The sequence below is a fragment of the Barbatula barbatula genome, assembly GCF_947034865.1.
Source record: "Barbatula barbatula genome assembly, chromosome: 6".
Classification (NCBI taxonomy): Eukaryota; Metazoa; Chordata; class Actinopteri; order Cypriniformes; family Nemacheilidae; genus Barbatula; species Barbatula barbatula.
Window position 1 is genome coordinate 19522780 of NC_136765.1, and position 22943 is coordinate 19545722.

The 22943-nt window shown below is 37.7% G+C and overlaps 1 protein-coding gene across 2 annotated transcripts; it reads right to left on the reverse strand.

Moving 5' to 3' along the window:
• Positions 1-166: 166 nt before the first annotated feature.
• On the reverse strand, positions 167-16977 carry chst15 (carbohydrate (N-acetylgalactosamine 4-sulfate 6-O) sulfotransferase 15). 2 transcript variants are annotated; one of them, XM_079458244.1, is made up of 8 exons: positions 16843-16977; positions 5016-5853; positions 4543-4882; positions 4018-4161; positions 3155-3311; positions 2843-2999; positions 1808-1955; positions 167-1669 (listed from the first exon to the last, which is right to left on the reverse strand). In XM_079458244.1, exons 2-8 carry the CDS (start codon positions 5457-5459, stop codon positions 1485-1487), a joined length of 1575 nt encoding a protein of 524 aa, XP_079314370.1. In that variant the 5' UTR covers positions 5460-5853; positions 16843-16977; the 3' UTR covers positions 167-1484. The 2 variants fall into 2 exon arrangements, with proteins under 2 accessions (XP_079314370.1, XP_079314369.1); XM_079458243.1 differs by lacking the exon at positions 16843-16977 and adding an exon at positions 16552-16756 and having other exon boundaries at positions 359-1669.
• Positions 16978-22943: the final 5966 nt, after the last annotated feature.

The following is a 22943-nucleotide window of genomic DNA, read 5'->3' on the forward strand; positions in this document are numbered from 1 at the left end:
CGACGGCAAAAGCGTTAGGGGTCGAGCCACGAACTAGGGTGACTGTATGGACTGACCACCATCCCGCTGCGTTGTCCCACGTCATTTTCACCCCTTGTCCCGCGCGTCGCATATTGAGAACATGTCAAGCATTTTCATCATTAAGAAACGTTCTTTAACCCGAAACGCACATGAGACGCTATTTTGCGCCATTGTTTATTTAACAGTGCTGTGTCAAAGCAGTCCGGTGTACACCGGTGTCCAACTACAAACTCATTCTTTTAGTTTTTTTGAGAAGATCTTCAAGTGTACAACATGCTGACTTCACGTCTGATGTGTACTCAAAATTTAAAGAGACAGTACACCTTAAATTGAAATCGCCATTAAAACGGTTTTATGTAATATAACATTTTATCTGTGCATTAAATATGTTGTGGTTGGAATGGACTTAATAACAAATTAATTTTACGAGTTAGAAGGTAAAAAACATATAAAAGTGTTTAATTCATTATATCCCAGTTGCAGGCCTGGTGTCCCACAAAAACGGATTACCTGTAACACATTTGGTTTGTTGGGTGGTGGTCAACCTACCACGAACTAATATTTAAGTTTAACTCGTTTTATTTTATTTACAATATAGCATATTTATATTAAATAACTTAATCCGAATATTTCTGGCTGTTTGATCAAAATGAGGGTTGCCCTGACAGAAATAACTCACTCTCATTAGCCATTTTAGAGAAATACACAGGTAAAAATCAAGGCAATATCATTTTTAGCGATAACAGTGAATATATTGAGCTAAAACAATATAATTTAAGCGTTAGCACTATTAACAAGACTATCGATCATTTCTATAATCTAAAAACATATTTATTACAATTCAATGAGAATATATTAATGTTAATGTCTTATGTGGAAGTAAATGTGTCCTTTTCCTGATCTCTGTAGTCAGAATTGCATATTAAAGCATACATTGACATATGGCGTCATTCTTCAAGTTTGAAGTTGTGCTGTATTCACAATCCTTTATCATCCTTTTGTCATATTGGATCAAAATCTTAAGTCTGACTGTCAGGGAACATTGGACTCCCTCACACTTCATGAGCTACACTCACAGGGGTTAAAGTACTGTTTAACATTTCTTGTGTATTTGTACAATGCTACCTTTTAGATTTTTTTACAGAAATGTGAGGTTTCTGTTTTGTTTAAACACCTTGACTTCTAGTGTCTTTAAAACAGATGCATGAAAAAACTTGTCTATTTATGTTTCAGCAATCATCGAGAACAAATACTCTTACAGCAGCAAGTGCAGTGATGAAAGTGTCCAGCACCTAATAAAAACCTGACAAAAGCGGTATCTGTATGTAGGCTACTTGTGTCTAAATTTACACTCATTAAATATTGTCCAAAGGTGAAACCAGCCACCCAGCACACCCAAAAAGAGTTTCAAATGTGTTTAATACATTTGTATATATTGTCTGTTCATTCCTTCATTGTCAGGGCTACGTCCAGAGAAAGGCAGGGTCCCTAAGCAACTGGGCCAGGTGCTGGTTAAACGGCCTGTAGAAGTCTTGCAAAATCTCCTTGGTTATGGGCAGCATTGGGCCAAGATTTCGATTCGCTGGTCTTCTGGTGTTGGAGGCGGGGCTCTTTGTGATGTCTGCTTCCTTCTGGCGAGTGAGAGGTCCTGTGAGGTAGATGAAGCAACAAATGAAGCAACAAGCAGGTAGATGAAGAAAACAAATTAATATAGGTGATAGATAGACAAACCTAGAAAGCAAACCATTTAATATATGTTTATACAGAAACATAATGATTAACTCACCTAACTGTAGAAAGTCAAAGACTCTCCGCATGGTGTTTTTCCGGTTGGCCGCGTGATCTTCCAGTCGTAGGATGAGAATTTGCTCCCTACTGAAAACGCTCAGCCAGTCCAGCAGATATATGACATATAGCCCCACCTGAAGCCTCACCTACAGAAAACAGAAAAGAACAGTCAGAATCAATACTGTTGTATATGCTGTATATACTCATTTGTTCATGCCTAGATTATTGATTTGACAGGAGCCCTTTGAATCTTTTGAATTGTATACAGGCGCAAATGAGAACTTTGCGAAAAAAGTAATTCCTGAGTAGTCAGATGAAGTATGAATTCATCTAATTTTGGTTTCATGAAATGGAATAAAAACACGGTTTGGAATGACAACAATAGGGGGACTCAGAGGCTCAGGAGTATTCGGAAGTAAGACAACCCTATATATTTTAGTTCAACATGCACTGATTTTTCTTTCTAATATATTTTTAATGCTATTTTATTTTATTCTTATCTAAATCTGAAATGTTAACGTTAACCATGATTCAACATTAAAAAGTGTTTTGCTGGTTCATCAAACAGCTTGAAATGTTAACTATCAAGCCATAAATCAAGCAGTCACGAGGTTACGGTAGCAAATCAATCTATAAAACAATTACATTTCTTTAGAGCTGCTTTTGTTTCAGCTTTCTCCAGAGGTAAAGATCATCTTCGGGGTTCAAAGCTCCAGAACAGCATCTTATCTGTCTGTGTGCACCTGGTGGCTGAACCAATTATATCAAATCATAGTGAACAAAATGTAACTCTGACTCACTCCAGCTGGACGTGATTCCTCTTTAATAAATTGAAGAAATGCTTCCCCTAAAGTGAAAATGTTATCATTATTTTCTCATCCTCATGTCATTCCAAATTGTGTGAATTTCCTTTTTTATGTAGCACATAAAGACACATGAAAGTGAGTAAATGAAATAGAAAATCCCATGTTTCTGTAAAGCCATACTGTCTCAATGGATATGCATCGTGTTTCACAAATGCAGTTACACTCACGGGCATTAAGTTGTTGAGGGTAGTGTTGTAAATACAGGAACGGATGGATCTGTCAATCAAGCAGACCTCAAACAGCTGCAGCGATTCTGATACTCGCTCGTGAAAATCCTCCACAGATTTATTAGCCATTCCAAAGTACAGATAGTCTGAGTAAAGCCTGCTCGCTCACAAAAAATACACAGACGACCACAGTGCGACACATTAGAGGACAATCTAAAGAGCATTTTTCACGCACTCAGCAAACTACCTCTGGTTCTGATATCTAGTTTTAAAAGATGATTTGAAAAAAATAATAGTAATAGTATATAGTACCTCTCTACCGGGTCTCTAAGCATCACAATAAATCTGGCATCTGGTTGGACAGCATGAATGAAGTCTTGTACAAGAAAAGGAGGTTCCAGCCCCGTGCCATTGTCGTAGAAATAAATCCAAGCGTTGTTGTCCCACATAGTGGATGCACTTGCTTCACCTGTCAATCAGCGAATGAATTAAAGTGATAGTTCACCCAAAAATTGTAATTCTGTCATCATTTACTCATCATCTTGTCATTTCAAACCTGCATCATAATGTCGTTTTAAATGATCAAGAACAAATTTTAGTAAGCTTCATACTGATAACTACGCAGATATTTAATGGCTGTTAAATATTACAATGTTCATTTTTATGAATATATTTGTAGCACCCATTTGCAGTCTTTAAAATAAATGCTAACCAGTATGCACAAGATTGTGAGAGGTCATAGTTAAGGAAATACATATCAAAAACAGACCAGGCAGTTTATTATTATTATAATATTATTATTAGCAAAAGGTCTGAGTCCTCCTTGATACCAGCCAAGTTAATATTTTATATGAGATTGTGCTCGGAATACACAAGCTGGTGAATTATATTTTATCTGACTGGGGTATTTGATGTGGCTTTAATATCGCAGGTCTCAGCAGAAAAACAAAAAGGACTTCCCTTATTATTTTAATACCTCTGCTATGAATCATAACAAAAGGGCAGACTTGACCATAGGATCTGGAGCTATAATGGGAAATAAAGGCTGTGTTTTCAACCAGTGTGATTTAAATCATTATATTAAAAAAGGAAAAGGGAAGGTTCCACACTGATGTAAAAGTACTCTTGAGTAACTAAACCTGATTTTTAGTATTGCACTACAAAGATAACTTTACCTATTATAATGTCAACCTTTTTGTGGCCTCTGGAAGAGATGTTCATCAGCTGATCCTGAATCTGATTGGTTGCTTGGTCAAACAGATCCAGGTAGTCTTTTAGTGGGTAGGGGTTATGGAAACCATTACTCAACCTGATGATACCTAGAATCAGAGGACAAATGTAAGATAATATCAGTATATGGTGCTCTGAGTGGTTGCTACGAGGTTGTTCTTGCTCTGATCATCTGGTTTCTAGATATGTGTGGGACCTTTTTCATTGTAAGAAGCGGTAGTGTAGTAATGCATCACTAATTACAGGGCAGCTGTTTGCTAGCTGTGAAATGTGTGATAAATTAAATGTGATAAAACCCAATGATATGTGAAAGAACTAAGCAGATGCTCTGCACAGTAAGAAAATAAGACTGACAAGGAGATGGATAGGTGTTTTGTTTTCAAACAGCACCATTTATAAATATTCACATTTCAACCTCACGTTGACATTCATATCTCACATGATTTAATAAAGTGGAATCCCAAACTCACCAAACCTCTTTCTCGTCCACCAGTGTGGTTCCTTCATAGTGGTGAAATCGACCTCAGGATGTAACAGTAAACGGTCGTAGAGGTCCGTGGTGCCACATTTGGGCTGACCGATGATGTAAAAAAAAGGCAGGCAGCGAACACGGTAATGACGCCCTGCATACTGATGAAGGTGAGCTGGAAAGGCTCTACGCAGGTGATCATATATGGCCTGAAAGCGCTTCGAATAAAGAGCGTACATGTTTTTCCCATATGGATCTGCTGTGATGTTTTCAAGGAACTCCTCATACCAGCATGGGTTTTTGAGATAGGGAATGAACTTGCGAGGAATGGCAGAAAATATCTTGGAGGGAGAAAAAGCATAAAGTGTGACTTGTGAAAATTGTATTAATTATGATGGTATATACTGTACGTTTTTATTAACAGGTATCATTTAGTTATTTAAAAAAATTGCAAAATAATTGAAATGCGCATACTTGTGGCTCTTTCTCTCTCAGGTCTCTGAGCTCAGGGACTCTTCTCTGTCTAAAATCCACTCTGGCCACAATACTTCTCACTATTTCTCTCACTGCTGTGTAGTCTGTAGTGAAGTTCAGGTTAAGGGTAAGTTGTGCGGGGTGAGATATAACAGTAAGGTGATATGGTGATGGTGTTAGAAAGAGCCCTTTCTGCTCCCTCATTAAGATGTAGGAAGCCATGATGAGGACGGTGACTATAAGGCCAAAAATAAAGCTTAACATCTTGATTTTCCTTACAGATCCCAATGTCCAGGGCCTCCATGCTTGGTTTTGCTCTCTGCTGTATTCTATTATAGTCAATACACTCATCCACCTGTTGCCCAGGTTTAGAAATGCAGGCCTGTTTTCACAGTACTCCAGTTTTTCAGCCAAGCCATTGAGAAGCCCATGTCCGTGGTCCATTTTGTGTCACGGTAATTTATCCTCTTTGCATATAAAGTGAACCCCATTGATGTGAGCTACTGTCGGGCGAAGATTGCTCCATCACACTGCTTGCCTGAAGTACACCGTTACCCAAAAGAGCTATACCAATGAAATCAACATCTTTCAGACAGCAGATGCTGTGTGGCTTCAGGTCATTGTTTATAATGGAATACTTGTGGGCAGGGAGACAGACAGTGGAATTAGAGAGCCGGCTGCCTGGGGCTTCCAGCACGTGCAGTGTGGGAGAAGATTACAGCAGCCTTCAATTTAGCTGCCACAAATGACACAGCGACACAGCGGCACTACGGCGCAAATTTTGTTGTGAAGGTCACAAACGTTTCGACAGTATCGTAGGTCTCAGAAATGGCTATTCCTGTAAGACAGATGAAGAGCATTACAGCAAACAACACCATAAATACACAAAAAGAGTTTATTGATTTGAGCTTGTCTGGAAGTTTGGAAAACATCTTTATCATAGCTCAGGAGATGTTTTTGAGCTTTTAGTTAAGTTTTGTGCAGATTTGAACAAATTGTCTCGTAAAATTCCTTTAGCCAAATCCCCCCAAAAAATAATTGAGACAACAAAGAGACCTCCATGATGTTTGTATGGGGTGGTATGCCAATAATAACAAGGTATCTGATTGTCACACACGGGAGTAATACTGTGATGAGGTTTGGATCAACATCAGAAAAACACTGGCTGATCACATAAGTCTGGGTACAGTATGTATGTATGTATGTGGGCTCATGCGTGTTTGTGTATGTGGTGTGTTTTGGAGAGTTTAGTGTGTAATCCATTTAGGCATTGTAGCCTCAGGACATGCCTAATTAAGATCAGACCAGACCAGCTGCAAGCTAAGAGATACATTCACTTCACTTTCACTTTCTCTCTCATTCTCTATTCTGTATACCTTTCTTTCTTACTGTTTCTGCAACTAAACAAACACACAGTGAGGAACACAAAATGCCGTCTGATTGAATCTGTTTGAATGTTAAAAATAGTTTATGAAAATTGTGTGAACATTTTACTTTTTCAATTTCCATTTACTTAGCAGATTCTAAATGTATTATACATGAACATATAACCACCACACAAGCCTGAACTGTTCAAAAACTCCAAAAAAGGAAATGTCTAATTTTAATGTTGTAACTTCAAATTGAAAGTAAAGCTTCCCAATTCAGATGAAACGAAACAAGAAACGGAAATAAAAAAGAAGATGTTCTGCTTTTAGGTGTTAGGAATAATCTAATTTCTGATAAACATCTGCGAGTCTATATTTAGGACCAGTCATATGGTTTAGGACCTGTCATATGGCTTGGTTATTCAAGTCTTTCCATTTAACATCTACAGTGTGTGTGTAATACATCCCAATGAGTCTTCTTCACATCATTGCACTGTGAACATCACAGCCAGGTGAGGAAAGAAACACAGTTAAAAAATGAATAACAAAACAGTTCCCATCAATAAAGAAATAAACTATTGTTTTTATTGGATATGCAGGATTGGAAAGTCTAGATCCGAGCTTTTAAAAACTAAATCTTGTATGGTTTCTTCTTTTCACTTTGTTAGATTAAAGGTTCTGCTGGGTGCTTTGGCGGAGGATTTTCCTTCATCTTTTCATCAGACAGTCCAGAGCAGTTATTTACCGCCTAATTGTGGTTAAATTGACCTCAGGGAGGTTATTAACAGAAATGTGACTCTACTAAAGCCCACACAGACCACATTTAAACATGCTGAACTAATAAATAGATCTGGGGCTTAGAAATTATAGATCATTTCCTATTTGTGCATGAAACAATAATTTGAATGAGGCAGGGAAAAAGAGATTTATGAAGTGAAAAGAGGTTGTCATAAGAGGACATATGTTCCCATGGTGATGAAGGAAGGTGTCATTGATCTGTGTTGCCATGGAAAATAGATTCTAGGAGTGTTAATATGTGTATGCTGACCTGAAATTACATTCTAGTGACGGATTGTATTTCTGAGTCACGTAAATTGGCAACAAGCGAGGAGTCGCTATGCGTATTTGAGTTAAACATCAGTCTTTGTCAGCGTGGGTTTCTATTTTAAGCATCGGCGTAAAATTTCTGATGATTTTAGCATGGGGTTGAGCTGACGTTGTGCGATGTCACTTTAAATACATTTTAGAATAACAAAATCAAGCTAAGGATGGGTAGCTGAGCCATCTGTGAACGTGTCTTCATTATGAATCTGACTGAAGTAGTGGAGGAGTCTGGGACAGCGCGATGATGCATTAGTGCTGAAATGAACACCGCAGCTCAGTGATTCATTACTGAGAAGCCCCATCATTATACCGGTCAGTCAAAACTACAGGTGAAGGGCTGCTTTTGATCATGTTTATGTATAGCCAGCATTTAAACACACAAGAACGTAATGCAAAGCTCCTTTGAGGTGGAGTGATTCATTTCTGGGAAAAATAATATCTTTAAAAAGTAATGACTGTTGATAAATAGGTTTGATAAATGGATTAAAAGCGCCACAGTGTTTACAAACTCAACATGAAAATGGAAACGGGACAAATTGGTCAAAATAAAAAGAAAGATGTATTGTTTTCAGATCTTGAATACTGCAAAAAATGGTTGTATTCATGTTAAAAAAACACTGTACCAATGTTTAACGTGTATTTTAGAAACAGGTAAAAAGTGAATATCTGATGAATAAGGCCTATTTTTTACAAAACTTTCATGCATCTTTGCATTCTCTCAGTCTTTCATATTTCTGCTTGGAGACTTTGTCATTCCTGGGTTTTTTTCCTGTTATATTTAACACTGGACTAGACTGGACACCGGACTCAATGCTAATTAAAGGCAAACTGTTTTTTCTGCAGCTGTATTTTAAAACCAATAAAGACATAACACGCATGTTAAGCTTTCGAACTGCATGAACACGATGCATAAATGTTTTGGCAACATTATTCTTTGCAATCTGTCAGACATCGGGCCTAGACCTTACAGCATTGTCATTGTAACATTACAAGGACTGTTTAATGTCAGTACTGAAATGATCCACTCTGTGTTCTTTATGACGCAAGATATTTTTACAACACAGTGACCAAACCATTATCATAAATAACCAACCATGACAACATATTTCTAGTGCACATTATGTCTTTCTGTGCACCCCCTGCCCGCAAAATCCACAGTCATAAAAAGGGGTGGCTGAACTGGCAGGACTGTCGCCTCAAAGCACAGAAGCTGCCCTGTGTGTGCCAGGCATGCCATGACTAATGGATCAGAGTATGCAGGAATGGATCCGGATGGAAGGGAATTGCAAGGATCCTGGGTGTAAGTCGCAGCTGAAGTTGGAGTCCATATAGAAACACAACAAAAAGAAAAAGCTAAACACACAAAGTAATACTTAACATGCATACTTTTCCATTATTTATTATTATAAATCAAATTTAACTTAATTTTGTGCACAGGTTTACATATAGACCTGTCAAATCTAGTTTTAAATTTTTTATGCATTTAGTTTTAATTACAGTACACACACAGTGACAGTACGCTGTATTGTACCACAGCTTAACAGGAAAAATACAGCAGTACTAATGTCTTAAATTCCACCCTGACCTTCACTGAGCAGTTCTAAAAAAATAAATGATGTCTTATATCCTATAAGTCTGTATGACCCCAGTGAGCAAGCAAACTGTGGCATTGAACGAACAACTAAGGGGTAATCCTGCTCAAAGAAGATGCAGAAGGCAAAACACTTGCTATCATCTGTCGCTCAGCTCATCTAAATTCCCCTTTAGTACCTTCACACACACACACACACACACACACACACACACACACACACACACACACACACACACAGACTGACAAGTACACATTCCATTTGTACATTGTCAATAAAGGGGAAACATGCAGAGATAACATCTATCTCGCAGTCAGTACAAGTGAGAGGAAATGAATGAATGTGGCAGCCAATAGAAACAGATAATGAAGCTCAGTGGAGCGCAGTGTGAATGTTAGTCAGTTACATTAATATATAGTGATTACATCAAATAATCAGTGCTGAATGCCAGTGCTTTATATTAAAGTGCCCTATTCAAAACATGTGTGGACAGTGACATCTGAAAAATCTTGCTCTTTTCTCCTTTTCATATATAATTTTATTATAATTTGTCATAACAAACGTTTATAAAAGTTAATTATAATTTAATACAGTTAAAAATGGTCAAAACAAGTATAATTCTAATTTATTAAAATGAAATTATTATTATTATTTATTTATTGACATGTTTCTCAGAGGCCGACTATTTATATTCGCCAGACTTGAAACACACATATACATCGACCAACGGCATTAAAAATCCCTTTTGTCTTATAACTGTGCAAGTGCCAAGGCAAGTTCTTGCTTTTCAAAAGTTTTTCATCGTATAGATGTGGCCTTAGCTTTTTTTTCAACAAATACTTTTCAAAAGCCACTAAAATAACTCTGTATACAAGAATGTGATGTGTGCCCAGAGATAACAGTCTCCAGAGTGACAGTTCAATTAATAAAGTCACGCTGTAAAAAACTCAGATGCTCCCTGAGCTATGCAGCATACAATCTATTAAGTTCAGTTACATATTCATCTGCATATTCGCCATTGGCAAAATTTCCGTTTCTCCAAAATGAAGGCAGCTGGCATTAGACACAAGAAATAATCCCTTTCATTTATATTGTGTTAATGTTTCCAAAATTACCTTCAGGCTAGATAAATCACTTTGCGCACGCTATTTAATCTGTTTGCATTAACACCCTTTACTTTGCGCTATTATAGAATCATGCCCTAAATTACAGTCACACAGGACACCACAAAAACATGATGTGCTATTTTGAAAAAATGAGCTGAAAAATATAGAATACTTCAGGCATATTTAGCATTTTTAGACATACAAACCTGACCTAAATGATTACTAAAAGTCTTAAAAAGGCCTTTTTTAGCATTAACAAGCTAAGTTTAAAAATGTTCTCTGAAATCTTTTGACAAAATTGAACATGACAGTTGTTTTTGACTTAAGCAGGGCGGTGATACATTTTCTTATTAAACTACCGCTTATGATTTTTTAAGCAGATCGATTCAAATATTAAGACATTATTAGTGACAGCAGGGCCCATCTGGCAAAAAGATGTGCTTATGAGCCATGTTTCATGAACTTCTATTACTGTAAAGCAGGTCTTTTTCTCAGTGCCCCCTCTGATATTCCAGCGTACCAATGTACTGTATGATGATAGACTTGAGTTCTGTTTGGCAGATTTGTTTTCAAACATATTGAAGATGTTTGTGTCTCTGTGCTTAAAACATCAGGGATGTGGTTTGCTGTTGATTTCAGACTGTCAGCGGTTTGATGGAAAGCTTCATCGTGTTTTGTGTGCACAACGTGTGGCACCAGAGCGAGGAAGCAGTGGAGATGTGTTTATGTAACCCTCGCTGAAATGAGCAATAACACACCAGAAAAGAAGGGAAGTTCCCTCAGGTGCTTTGCTTAGCTGCCTATGTGAGGGGGAAATTTAACGCTTTTAAAAAGAAAGAAAGAAAGAAAGAAAGAAAGAAAGAAAGAAAGAAAGAAAGAAAGAAAGAAAGAAAGAAAGAAAGAAAGAAAGAAAGAAAGAAAGAAAGAAAGAAAGAAAGAAAGAAAGAAAGAAAGAAAGAAAGAAAGAAAGAAAGAAAGAAAGAAAGAAAGAAAGAAAGAAAGATTCTGAGTTTGAACAATGCCTGCTGACCATAGTTACAGACTAAAATAGAAAAAACTTGACACATCATTTACTATAACAAACAAGTCCAATGGAGCCACAAGTTCATCCATCAAATCCTAATTAACTGACAGCAACTGAGAAAGAAACTGAGCCTGAGTGCAACCAGACCAAACTGGTGGAGCCGCTCTGGTGAAAGATAGCAATATAAAACCTTCAAAGGACAAACAACTCATATCTCTACCTGTGAGTTACAAGAACCCAACACACATGAGACAAACTAGAGTAGCTAAAACTCAAAACTCAGCAGTAAGTCCTGAAAATGTAAAGGGATAGTTCACCCCATTTCATCATTTACTCACTTTCTGGTCATTCCAAACCAGTTTGACTTTCATTCTTCTGCAGAACACAAAGGATGATATTTTTAAGAACGTTGTCAAAGGTCCAGTGTATGAAATTTAGCGACATCTAGCGATGAGGTTGCGGATTTGCAACCAACGGCTCATGTTGATACATTTTCACGTCTTTGCCAAAGGAGATAACGTATTTACAAAACGCGCGCTTTGGAGCAGTTTTTCTTGTTAGGGCTTCAACATGGCAAATTCGATGCAAGGGGATCCGTGGTGTATGTAGATAGAAATATCTCATTCTAAGGTAATGAAAACAATGCTTCATTATGTTAGGTGTTTATACACATTTGAAGACATAGTTATGTATATTATATTGCCTTTCTGTCAATATATACTGCACCCTTTGACCTCCATGGTATGGACAAAAAAACAAAGACGTTAGTCTTAATAAGCTTAAAATGTATATTATTTTGTCTTCCACAGGAGAAAGAGTCATTTACAGGTTTGAACAACATGCAGGGGGAATAAACTGTGACATAACTTTTATTTTGGGGTGAACCGTACTTTTAGTGTAGGTTCTTCAAGGATAGCATTCTCTTTCACACCCAATTGTGAATGAACTTAACTGCATTTAGTATGATAAATGTGACTAAAAAGCATATTTTGATGCTGCTGTGTAAACATATCCATGGTGTAACTGGTTTATTTACCCTGAAGAGATACAAATTTACATTATTTATACAAGATTTACCAGCAACATAATCACATGTTTAACTATTATATGCCTCCTACAAATGCTTAGTTGAAGCATATTATGTTCTGGATGAGAAATTCAAGACAAACTCTTACGGACCATTTGTGTGCCAGTGACGCACACAGTACAACAATAGATCCAGGTTCTTGTTGCCAGTTAATCAATAATCTCTTATTTGTTGCAACCCCAATGCACAATTCACAAGGATATGTAGCCAATGTCAGCGGTGCACAAAATGTCAAGTCACCCTGATTCTGTCCTGACAGATAACAGCCACTTCAATTGATCTCATAAATAAACTATATATATCGGACTGGACCTTTAATTAAAACCGCAGCGTAGTATGTATGATACAATGAGAGAACAATGTAGAGAGAGTGTTTACAGAGCATTCGCTGTGCCAATGAAAACTGAACTATAAATAAGTCAAAGCAAAGCATTCTGTCTCATCGCTTTATGGAGATGAGGGATGCCGGAAGATATTTACATATTACAGGAAATATGTTGGAATACACAAGACACTATAATGTGATGGGATCTAAGTGACAATCCCAAAGTGTGGTTGTGTAAAATTTTAGATAACAAACTCAGAATAGACAGCACACTTTGTTCTGTCCTTCCTTAGTAGGCCATGCTATTCTAATCCCAAACAATGAAGCCTCTTTGACCAGAAAATCGGCCTCATCCTATCTTGGGATGCTGGCTGGCTAATGTTCCATGCATCATTAAAGAGGGCAGCAGACCAAACCTCCTGGCACAGATGACCAGAAGACAGAGAGAGAGAAAGCAGTGAACTCACACAGCCCACTGATCAGGCACCCCCTATCTCCATTGGTACCGGTCAACAATGTTAATGTGTCTGTTCCAAATAGACATGACTGAGTGTAAAACTGGCCCCCAGACAGTTTAACTTAAATTATGACTGAGTCAGATCTGAATCTGTGCTTGTTTACACATTTTCCCTACCCCATGATACTATTAATGCAAGAAATTACCTCCAGAAGTGTACCCCGGAAAATATGTTACTGTAGTTTCTTAAAGTATATAATTATATGTACAATATAAGGTAGACTGGTTAGAACTGTGTAAGTTTCTATTAAAAAAATCATTCGAGAATAAACTCTGGAAGATTATTTGTGTTTGTGTGTTGGTATTATCAAAAAGTAAAGCAGTGTAACTCCCGAGGTGCCTGCATTATGAATCACACTGGTGGAGTGGATCATCAAGTAAATCCCACCTGCTCTCCTAAGTACTATTTCATTTCATCTCTCTGTCATCCATGGCAAACTTGAAAACTGCTGTTTAGCGTCTATCTTTAATACAGTGCTCAGTTTTTGCTCCAAATAAACCAGAAACACAAGTACTGTAAACGTATACGTATGGACAAGCATGGAAAACGTGTGGAGTCCATTACAGTTAAGTCACAAGGTCATATAGTGTTGCCAAAAATATTTTACGATTGAAGTCAGCAGACCCTTAATGCAACCTCAGTGAAGCGGGCTGAGGCATCTCCCTATTTGGCCCTTTCAGCCGTGCTTAACACAAGGACAAATACCACGTTGACACCATTAAGACTAGCAAAAACCACTCAGGCAAGCTAATACTGCTAACAAGTTACTTCTCAATGGCACTCATGGTCACTCTGAAACACATAACAGATTCAAAGTGAGTTTATACTCGCAATGACAAATAAATTGCTGGCGGTACTGGTGTTGCACAAAAACATCAACAGAAGGACAAAAGGTTTGTCTCTTCCTTGTTTCACAAAGTGCTCCCTCCATTGGCTATTGACGAAACTCTTTGGAAATCTAAGGCTATAGTATCGCCTTTTAATGACACTGAACACAAAAATACAGATGCGGAAAGAGACATAATTTCAAATATAAATAAATCAAAATTTTCATTTAATCAGCACAAAAACTTCATTTAACCAGCATCTCTAGATGTATTGTGGCCTTTTCAATCCATTGACCATTCTGTCGAGTCTTGACTTTCTGCAAATAAATGCAAAAAAAAATTCATTTGGGAGAAATATTGTTAGAAGTCCACAGAATTAAACAAAATTGATAATTTACCTAAACACATACCTATATGAATCCCGAAAAACTGAAAATAATTTTAAAATAGTCTCTTATTTTTTTTCCGCGGCTGTAGCTTTTGACTGTTCACTAACCTAACCACATTACTCTGTGCAGACAACATGATAAACCACCAAGCAATAATAAAAAAATTATATTATAAAACATATATAAATAAATATGTATATACATGAGTAACATTATTTCTTTAATGAAAGTTTTGTGTGAGGTATCTGGCAAGTTTCTTCATACAATCGGTGCAGAAAATGTCTGTGCAGATTTACTGGGTAATAATCCCTGGCAATACAATAAACACTTTGAAATCAAAAAGAAAGGCAATATAGAAATAACATTATAAAAAGACATTTCAGAATGCTCGAAGAGTTGCGTTACTTGAGTTTAACAACTTTCGGTTTGTTAAAGATCTCTTTCTCCCTCGCACCGCTCACACAATATTAAAAATTCAAAGCTGTATAAAATCTGATTTGCTGAGCTGTGAAATTGCGAAGAGAAAGAATGGAGAGCCTTTACGAAGCATAAATCGTGCCAATGAACAGGAGACATAAATAAATAAATGCTCTCTCATTTCCTTTTCTTCCTCTTATATTATGGTTCCCGTGGTTTTAGTCTATAACAATACACAAACACACAGACCGTAACACAAAGGTAGACGGAAGCCACTTAAAAACACACACAGACAGACGCAAAACCTCAAACACAGCTCCAATTCAGAAGCCAAAGGGTATCTGTCTACCTGTCAGCCCAAGCTTTGTGACTTTCACGGAAAAAAAACGACATGAAAAGTCAATAAAAGCCCTATGCCCTAGTGTGAGGTCTGAAACCCTGCTGACACTCACTGCTAAATCCATCACCGTTGAAAGCAACAGGGACGGCATACGAAAAGCTCCCAATTCACAATACACTCCTCTGAACGTACCTTAGGGAATACTATACATTTGGCCTTTAATCATTATGTTATTTCATGACAAAGAAAACTTGATGACTTTAGTCAGTGTTATTTTTTCATCTTAATTTTGCCTAGCAAGAGTAACAAACAGAAGAAAACTTGATGAAGAAAACAAGTAAATCAGCTGTTGATAACAGGCTTCAGGATGAATGTTTCAGTAAAACATCTGGTGTGTCCCAGAGAGACGCAAAGCCGGGACACTAAGAAACAAATGTTGTTGTAGATGACAAGGCCAAGGAAAAGTCTGTGGCCGAGAACGGTAAGCGTGTTTATTTCTTGAATAGTCCAAGTGTGTTTGTGGCAAACTAACATGAAACAGAAACCAGATCCTTTATGCTATAAATACATTTTGAATCTGAAACTTGTGTGCTGTTTGTCAAACAGAGGTAGACAGCGGATGTAATGTGTGGCATGTGACGCAAGCTCGAGGTCAGTCTATGTGTGTCTATAGACAGAGGGTACGAGAGAATCAAAAGACTTGGTTGTTGGTATGGATGTCATGTTGACTCATCAAAGACTTATATATTCGACAGCTGCAGATCTGGGACCGCTGAATGTCTTTCTAAGGAAATGACTCTTCAACCATCCAATGTTGGCTCTGCCAACAATTACTAATACATCACAGCAGTGTAAACACTCCTGAGCACAGTAGCCACGATAAACATGAAAGCAGTCCACACTCATTTCCTGAGGTAACAACGGCAACATTTTCATCTCTATCCTTAACATGAACTTTTAATTTGAACTCGAAACCAAAACCAATTTGAAAAAATCTGTGTTAATTTATTCATTCTTTCTTCAGGAACATTGATCGTGAATGTATTGTGGTAACCATGTTTTTATTTGTTTGTTTGTTTATACTTATTGATTGTGATTCGTCATAATAGCAACTGTGGTTCTTGTGATGAGAAATTTCTGACTGGTTTTACTGACTAGGACTAGCTATACAAACGCGTATAAATCCAGTGAAATGCTTTGGTAAATATATTCAACCATTAAGTTTAGTCTATTTAGATGTCTACCGCTCTCAAACAATCATGCAAATTTCAGTTGAATACTTTTTTGAAAGCATCTGACGGGATATAAATGAGATCCCGAGATCTTTAACAATGATGCTTCCAAACAAAAACTGCACCTATGGTGTTTTGGACACTGTTGTTACCATGGTAAATTGCAGGGTAATTGAGAATGCAGCCGGTGTCATGCATCTGAACTTGCCTGAGGTCGCAGACAGCGAATCTTCTTTCACAGCAATGTGAGCATCTAACGATATCGATTTGAATGAAACATTGTTCTTCTGAATATCCCGATGAGAGCAGCGATTTGTCAAGAGAGAAACGATTCTCAATGGACGATTTATTACTGACGCTCTAACACTCAACCTCAGAAGACACGGACATATCTGCGTTGAATTTTAATCTGTAACACGTTTAAGGGCACAAATTCACATCTTAAACCTTCAAATGTCTATTACGCGAAATAACAGTTTCGGAGAAAACTTAACGTTACCTTGTTAAGTTGAACATCTCAATAGTCCCTGAGGATGATGAATGTTAAATCTGTCCGCTGTATACAACTTTCTGACGACTGACATGATGAAAGCCTTTCTGTCTCTGTCTCACCACAAACCCTGTGTAAACCCGCTCCCTCGCCCCCCCCCCCCCCTCTCTCTCTCTCTCTCTCTCTCTCTCTCTCTCTCTCTCTCTCTCTCTCTCTCTCTCTCTCTCTCAGCAGAGGTTCTTGTGGGGAGGAGGGGACTTGCAACACATTCTGAAACTGATGTTCTTTGCTCCCACGAGGCCACCTGGTTATTGAATATACCTTTTACTGTATTCAACTTCAGAAATGAATGAAAATATATTTAAATAGACAACCCAACCTAAGTATTTGCGCTATAGATTCCCAAGAAACTCACAGATGCTATATGTATGTGCATTAATGCAAGAGCTGTCCAGCTCTAAATCTTCCTGTCATACAATATCGATAAAATCTTTCATATTTCAACATGTTTAATTTGTAAGTGTAGTAAGTGTAATAATGAAACCAAATAAAGAGCAAAGTTATTATGATGAATGGAGAAGTGTTTTCGATTCATCATAGTGTTTTACATAGAGCACATCAGTGTTCAACTGGTTCTTATAAATGTCTATTCATATGATGGTTTGTGTGTGTCATTTGAAAACAAAATACCATTTTGAGAAGAAAGAACATTGTTTTGAATGTGAAGTTTCATTTTGCATGAGAATTGAGGGGTTTTGCCCATTGTGTGTGTGTTTTTGTGTGTAGAGTTCTGAGAGTATGATGCATGCTGTCAGAAAATGTGTGTAAACAATTGAGAAAAACTGTAAAGCACCATGGTCATGCCTAGAATGCACAATGACATTTTTTGAATTAGAAAATTTAGTGTACAAATATGAATATGGTAAAGTGTTGTAAACAAACTGAAAGTGTTAGCATTGGTTACTGAAATCATTAGCAAAAATATTTTCACTCAGGGTTCTCACATTCCTTATCTCAAAGGAAGTCCTTATTTTACTGGTACCACACTATCTGGAAATTCCCTCATTTGGGTAATTTACAAATTATACCAAGAATTATGTTAGAAAACACCATTTTAGACTGGCTCATAGTCCGATTGTCTCGTTTATTTCTACTCCAATTTTTCTGCATGATGTATTTTGTATGACAGGAAAACGAATCGATCCATCATTGCTGTTTGAAGCTCCAATCTCTAAATTCCAAAGTAAAAAAGTTATGAAAATCTTGTTGGGACTACAATGATTCAGACCAATTCTTTTTTTGAAATTCTCAGCGGTAGATGCAGTGTATATTTTCAAATGTTTCCTGTCTAGAATTCAACTTAATGAAACTTGCTTTGTTCGGTGTGTTGTAGCAGTATGAATCTCTAGATTCTGGTGCCATGTCACAGAGCAAATCTCACTCTCACTCTGTCTATCTCTCTATGTTGCAAGTAGTGCCAGCAGCCCACCTCTTCAACGAGAGCTGCCCGCGGGGAAATCAACATTTAATTCACCGTAACGAATGGGATTTGACTAACACTGTCACAACCTCACGTTTTTTCAATGGTCTGTGCGCAACTTGGAGATTAAAAGCTAGGTCTTGTCTCGATGCAGAAAAATATTACATTGATTTATGTGATAATGGTGGTCTGAACAAGTACAAACATTTTCCTGTCTGATGCAAGAAGAGAATTTACTCGGCCTTCCATTGACAGATGGAAAGCTGGCAGAGAAAGATTTTAAACTGCCAAATGTGACTCACACCGTGCACATCTGTATGTGGAAATGTTTTTACATGGATTCCCCTAATTCTTTTTTCTCTGACACACAAGGGGAAATCCCTTAAAATTAAGACAAACTGCAGGGTTTGGCAGAGAGAAGGAGAGAGAGAATTAAGGCATCCTCAACTGACCAATAAAACCCTTAATTTGATGTTATCATTATCCAGTTCTGGATTATTCTCCTGGTTTGACACATTTGGTGAGTCATCGGCAGCGGGGAGGGGGGATGCTGCAAGATTAGAGTAAGGATTAACAAAATTTAAAAGCAAGTTTCTTAAATAGATTTTATCTCGATGTTGACAATTTAATGATAAGCTGTTGTCTATAAATCATCTTATGAAATTTTCAGAACATGCTGTAAGAATAAGCAAAAGCCTAAATCACCAATAAACGATGTTGCCAGTAAATAATTTAATTCTAAAAAAAATAATTGTGTTGTATGTTTCAATGATGGTGTTGCTAAGATGGTGTTGGAAGGTCACCAGTTCTATTCTCAGGGCCAGCTGGGGGCAACTGACGTGCCCTTGAGCAATGCACCTAACCCCTGTTTGCTCCCCGGGCGCTGCAGTGACTATTGGAAACGCAACAAAACATTAAACAAACAAATCATGCTATCAGTCCCAACGACAAAGTCTCTAAAGTACTATTTTAATTTGGCCCTGTGTATGGGGTTGAAAATGCTGTTTGAATAAAGCGACCAGTCCCTCATTTATATTCATGACAAAAGCATGTCTAATTTCATGGGTGAGTGAGTTGTTTATAAACATCTCATCTGAATGCTGATCAACTCGTCATTCTGCCCAGAAATCTTACTTGTTTTGATGAAGCTGATGATGTTAATCAAGTCGATGAGGAATGTCAAATTACTTTTTGATATTTTATTCAGGTAATAATTTGTAATTGGGCGGTCCACTCACACAATAGTGACGTGGTTTCCTGATAAAATGTCAGAAACCATCATAGAAGACTTCCTGAATCTCATCAAATTGTTAGAAGTCATTTTTAGTTTTAAAGTACACTATAATGTTCAAAGCCTGCACTGCACAATGTACGATTTTGGCCACCATGAGTTTTAAGTTTGAGAATCCTAAAGCATTATCCTTGACCAAAAATATGTAGTCTTTGACTGCTAGTTTGACATGTTCACAGAACATTAATGAACAGATCTTTCCTTTCATAAAAAGTCTGCCTGATGTGTCGCACATTTTTTAAGCCTCAGACCTGCAGTTCTCCTGTCTCCTTGTGTGTGTCCATTTTCAACAAGCCTTGACTGTTGATCCCACTGTGTGGTGTGAGTGTTACAGCTGAGATCATGTTGGTACAGGACTATTAAAAATCACACATTGTGCACCTGCCTGTAGACAGGAGGATCGTATCATGTCTTCTTTTGAGTCTTAGATCTCAGACAGGAGATATCTGTCTGGTGATCAGGGCTGTAAAAACAAGAAGCTATTTTAGAATCCACACAAATTTATGTTACATGTATTTGTGGGTAATGGTGACAATGTAAAAAAATACCTCTTGGGTTAAAAGAACAGTTCACCCAAAAATGAAAATTCTGTCTTCATTTACTTTGTCACCGTTACCTCCCATAGTAGGAAAAAATTATTTGTACATTTCTTTGTTGTTTGGAAGAAAGAAAAACTTTCAGCACATTTGACTACCGTTGTATTTGTCCATAAAACCGTTGCCTTCAAAGGATACAGTTTCACTCTGTGTCCAAACCTATTGCCCCGTGGTCCAGTAAACAACAGGTTCTTGGTTAGAGGCCCTACCTTCTTTTTATCTCATTCAATACAGGGGAACCTTATCTGATAGATACATTCTTAGTTGTCAGGATGCGTTCTCCTGCTTTGATGGGAAATGTAGTGATATCAGGCTGGAATTCCATTCAATACAGGGGAACCTTATCTGACTGATACATTTTTAGTTGTCAGGATACGTTCTCCTGCTTTGATGGAAAATGTAGTGATATCAGGGTTGAACTTTCTATCTTATGGAACAGAGGGGCAAGGGTATCTGACAGTAAAATCCTCAGCCATCAGGCACCGTTCCCCTTGCTACAATGCCTTAAAAAAGATTTTCACAGAAAAGTGACAAGTAAGATGAGAGCAAGACAGCAGAGAACGGCACATCGCTATAAATGTTTAAGCAACACACATACAGTATATAATTTAGACAAAATAAATAATTTCACACTTGAGAATAGGATGGCAACATTACTGCATTATAATTTAGTGCCAGAAATTAACACTAAGCACATGCTGTTTATGATGCAGAAGACTTGCCATTAAATGATTCCCTTCGGAGATCAATAGTCTATTTTTAATTCACACTTGAAGTATTTACCATTAAAGAACAGTTACTAGTTTTTGATGGCAGAACTTTGAAACTCTAGTTTCTATTATAGAGATCTTATTCATTTTTTTGTACGGAGTCTATGTCTGTATTCATTCCTCACAAAGGTACATGAAAGGCAGTCAATAAAAGGCAGAAACTATGCACACACATTTTTCAAAGTAAGGTCTATAACTAAGAAAAAGTGAAGGAGCATTTTAATTTCTATGAAATCCTGTCAAGGTGGGTTGTGGGGTTGACTTTGGGAGAAAGCGTCTTCACTTGCCCCAAAGTTGTGCTATGGCTTTATCATCGAGATTGCGACTTTCTAGTGAATACAGTTGTCAGAAAACGGTGAACTGCCTCATAAGATATCGATTTTGTAATTTAACTGTACCGTTGAAGTAATATATCAACTCTGAATGTTTATTCTGTAATTTGAAACTTCATTGACATACTTCAGATTGAAACCTACTGTACTTGAGCCTTCGGTAAGATTTTTACAATTAATTGACCCGTTCAGCCTTCATCTAAGTCAGATCATGACGATAATTCCAGAGTTTAATGAAGACTCTGACCTTCGTCCCTCCGGCTGTTGGTGCATATGCTTAACAGTCATGTGCTCTTCTAAGCAGCTGGCAGAGGATGAGAAAAACTGACTTTTCTAAACAGGTGAAGCCTGTAGACATCTATGCTTCCTGCTCGCAATTATTATGGTTTGTAATGGAATAAAAGTAATGCAAATTTAAAGAAAATATGCTTGAAAATGTATTTGTTCTGTTGAACCAGTTCTGAAGAATTATTTTAGGGCTAAAGCACCCATGCGTACCCATTGCCAACAAAACACAGATGTATGACTCTCTTTCACTTACTGCATATGGTTCATGTCCGGCATGTTTTAGCGCTGGGACCGCTCCATCTATCAGTTTCAAACAATCTCCAAACCCAGCGTTATATCCCCCGTTTATATAACATCCATCACTGAAATGCAGTGAACAAACAAACAAACACACCTCAACCTCTTTCACTATCGCAAAAGTAACGTTGCAGCTGCAGGCCCACATCGCAGCCAATCTTGACGCAGTGCAGTCAATCTTGATGGTAAGCGGGTCTTCCAATTGCTCATCGGTTAATGCATGGGCGGGCTCTTTCTTTCGCCTTGCCGTGGGTGTGCTTTTCCAGGAGAATTGCTCAATAAGGGACTAAGAAAAGTTGTTATGTAACGGTTTTACATGTTTGAAACCTACACAAACCTTGGGGGAGTGTATCAAGCACAGAAATACTACGTAATACGTCCAACTCGTCCAAGTCAGAATGCATGACATACCATTACACATACCCTTTAAATCAATATTCAACAAATTGATAAAAAATTTTCAACAGTATACCACACATACATAACTATTTGCCGAACGTTCTTTCTCTCACAGTGCGTTCCAGGATACATCCTGTCTGCAAACTGTCAGATTTCACAACATCTTCTGCTAAGCTTCATATGGCCATATTTGGAAGAACACAGAGCAGATGCAGGGAGTGTTCCAGGGAACAATGCCCCTTGTGACTGACTGTAAGTTCAAACTGGGGTTCAGATTGAGAAGAAGGTCCCTTCTCATCTTCCTCTCCTGACCTCTATAGATTTCCCTTCACCATCCGTCTTTTTCAAAAACACAAGTTTACCATCCCACCCCTACCCCCTCCAATCCCACATCCAACACTTCATATGACTTTTCCACTCATCTCCACCTCCTTCATTCTTGTGGTTCCATCCTCAGATCAGACGTCATGTTGCCGTTCCCACAAAATCCAATCATCAAGACCGTTTCCCCTCCACTGCAGTTTTCCATCAAACCACATGCAGAACTTAAAGGCCAAACGCTCATCTCAAACCAAAATCGCTTTCTCATGTCCATTGCGCTGTGGAAACCAGACAATGACCCTGTGAAGGGTCACAAATAAGAACAGCATCGCATTA